This window comes from Pteropus alecto, unplaced genomic scaffold (assembly GCF_000325575.1).
Source record: "Pteropus alecto unplaced genomic scaffold, ASM32557v1 scaffold13, whole genome shotgun sequence".
NCBI classification, from domain to species: Eukaryota; Metazoa; Chordata; class Mammalia; order Chiroptera; family Pteropodidae; genus Pteropus; species Pteropus alecto.
The window spans coordinates 2560096-2563444 of NW_006434373.1; the positions used below are offsets into that span (position 1 = coordinate 2560096).

The 3349-nt window shown below is 50.1% G+C and overlaps 1 protein-coding gene across 1 annotated transcript in view; it reads left to right on the plus strand.

Moving 5' to 3' along the window:
• Window positions 1-1041: 1041 nt before the first annotated feature.
• The window catches only part of RAB20 (RAB20, member RAS oncogene family), a 28199-nt gene continuing 25891 nt past the window's right edge, over window positions 1042-3349 (plus strand). Inside the window, exon 1 of the mRNA XM_006909365.3 lies at window positions 1042-1413. Coding sequence (XP_006909427.1) covers window positions 1242-1413 — 172 coding nt within the window. The 5' untranslated portion in view covers window positions 1042-1241. The remainder of the gene's footprint in view (window positions 1414-3349) is intronic.

A 3349-nucleotide genomic window follows, 5' to 3' on the forward strand; every position in this document is an offset into this window, starting at 1 on the left:
AGAGAAAGCCGTAGTGATGCAAGGTCAGTCTAACAGTAACCTTTCACCCCGAGATATGCAATGGCCCAGACGCCTTCACACCCCTGCCCTGCCTGAGTCTCAGAGTGCCTACTTAAGTGGGCCATGCGTCCCATTCCCTTCTTACAGGGAACGGTAAGGACATACAGTGGCCACAGCACACACCATCCACAGGTGTTCAAACTAAAGCAGAGTTCCACATCAGCATTTTCTCTAAAATAAATACCAAATCCCACACATTGAATATTTTAGAAACATTTCAAAGGTCTGCTCTATTAAAAAGGAAGGAGAGATTTTGCTAGCAGTCATTGCAACCACCACAGTCAAACTTTCACTCCAAAGTTTTAAATGGAAATGGCTGTCTCCTTTTCAAATGTTAACAGAGCATAAATAGTTTCTTGCAAAAGTGAACAGAACAAAACAAAACACTAGAAACCACTCCTCCTGTAGTCTCCTCTCCTCCCGTTTTCTAACCATTAACAGTTGGAGTCTTACGATGGGTTTTCACAGACGCTCATTTAAGGTAAACTTTTATGACCTTGACTAGTGGCTACATTTGCACATACAGAGATAAAGAAATAGACACAGCTGGGAAAGCCCTGGGTGGATTGGACTGGGAAGGGGCTCCCATCATTCGCCCCGGACCTCAGGGCTCTGAGGTCATAAGTGTCCGGGGCCTCCGGCGTCGCTCAGGGACGCGTCCTTGGGGTTTGAACTGATGGGAAGGGGCCGGGGTAGGCGAGGAATGAAAGGGCAGTGCCGGGAGTCGCCGGGAGGAGAGTGGGGGACTAGGCAGGGGGTGTGGAGGACCTGGACCGGGATGGGTTGCTGGGAGGCAGGGAGCGGCGGGGCCTGGGTGGCCCGGAGGAGAGGAGGGGCAGGGTCCCGGGCGAGGCCGGGGTAGGGTGCTGGGACCGCTGAGGAAGGCGGAGCCGGGAAGGGGGAGTTGTCGAGAGGGGAGTGGGGGGCGGAGCCGGGAGGCGGGGCCGGGCGCGGGGCGGGGCCGGGGGCGCCCTGGACTCGCCCCCTGGATCAGTTCCCCTCTCCTTCCCCACCGCAGACACGTGCTTCTTCCGCGCTTCCAGGCGTCCTGACCGGAAGGTCTCGGCAGGTCCCGGCAAGTTCGGGGTCCCCGCGAGTTCGGGTGCTCGCTAGTCCGGGTCTCCGCGAGTCCCGGGTCCCGGACGGGAGCGGAGAACCAGAGGGGGGCTTCTTGCGGGAAGATGAGGAAGCCCGACGGGAAGATCGTGCTTTTGGGGGACATGAACGTGGGAAAGACGTCGCTGCTTCAGAGGTACATGGAGCGGCGCTTCTCGGACACGGTCAGCACTGTGGGTGGCGCCTTCTACCTGAAGCAGTGGCGCTCCTACAACATCTCCATTTGGGACACCGCAGGTGAGGGCTGGCGCCGCTTGGGCCCACACTGTTGTGGAACAACTCAGGGACGTGGGGCGAGGGGCTTCCCGCTTGAGAGTTACGGCTCCCAGGGCGGGGTCCTCCAGGTCAAGGTCCTCTAAGACAGGACTCCCCAGGGCACGGTTCCCCCAGGGCCAGTGTCCCACAGGGCAGGAGCCCTCTAAGGCAGGGACAGGGTCCCCCCAGAGCAGGATCCCCCAGGACAAACAACCCCGGACACGCACAGGGTCTCTCCCTCCCAAGACAGGTGACCCTAATTCAGGGATCAGGCCCCATTCACAGTGCACGGGCACCTTTGGCTCTTCTCTGTTCCCACTAGTTCTCCTTTGCTGGTTGGGAAACTCTTACTGTTCAGCCACTCGATGGGTTTAGTGACAATTGGGTGACACTTTAAAAGCATCCCTGGCTCCAAAGAGAGGACCTGTGTCACTTGTGTACCCTATGGTAGTGTCTGGTTGCCATGGCAGTGTCTGGCTTCAGATTGTCACCGTTCTGCGCTGAGCCTGCTAGTGGTAACCAGATTCAAATATTTAAGTACTCTCACAAACACGATCTCATCTGATATCTACAACGAGGGGTGAGCAAAACTAGTATAATTACCCTCTCTTTTTACAAAAGAGGAAACTGAGGCACAGAGCCTTCCTCCCAAGGTTTAGCTAGGACAGCAGGAAACAAAACTCAGATCTCTTCTCAGTCCTGAGCATATCTGCAATTTCCAGTTTCTTTATCACCTGCTTGATCTCAGCTCATGTATGTTACAGGGGTTTGAAGTGATTTTCTGTAGAAGCATTTTTATGATAGGTAATGAATTATTTTTAGTGTGTATAGTATTTGTGGTTTTTCAAAAGTACAACTTAGAAGATCTCGATTGAAGCTTTCAGTTTAACTGCAAAATTATACTGTCAATTATAGTGTTAGAGTAGAATATATTTCCTTCCCTATGAAAAGAATAAGATACTGTAATGAAACTGTAAAGAGCGTGGCACATTTTCAATGAGCATGACTTTTTAGAAGCCTGAAACTTTAAGATCTGACCTTTCGTTTTTTTTTAATGTATATATCAGAACTTTAAAAATTATATAGGTACCCAACAGGTCTTGTCTAGAATTTTTAAATTGTCAACTTGGGTGCACCAGTCTTGATTTTAACTAATTCTCTACTTAAAACTGAGTTAATAGAGTCCACTGAAATATATCTACTCCTCCTCTGTCCTCTTTTTTTTTATATTGCTTTTTTCATATGGCAGTTAACATTTTGACTAATTTCTTTGCAGTCACACTGTGATACGAATGTACCCTTCTCTGCTCTTTTCTCAAACTCCAGGCTGCAAAGTAAAGTTTCTCTAAGATCCTTTACTGTTTAAGCTGACTCTCTAGCATTAAGCATTTGGTAACGATGGAACGCAAACTCCAGAAGTCATATGAAATCAGATTAACACAACTTGTCTGCCTGTTTTGGACAAGGCTGGCCTTTTTGCTCCTTTTGTTGACTGACTGGACTTCTCTACTGTCCTTGGTTTACAAGAAGATAATGCAGGATTGGCATTGGGTGCCCAAACCGAGAACCCTATAGTGACTGACATGATAACCTGCTCTTTTACCATGAGGGGTGGTGTTTTTGGAGCAGGAGCTGACTTTAGGTGTCAGAGTGGGCATCTCCAGCATCTAGGGTATGAAGTAATTTCGACAGGCTACTTTCTTCTTCAGTGACAAGAACACGATGAACATCGCCAAATCTTGATCCTCAGAGGATTTTGTAAAATAGCTGATGAGCTGTCCTGGATACTTTGTTGGGTTCCTGGAGGCAGCAACTCATTTCCTTTCTGCCTAAACTGCCACTTTCTTTTTCCTTTAACCCTCGGGTGTGAGCTCAGTCAGGCTCCAGGGGCAGGGGGCGGGGGTGCGGGGGGAGGTTG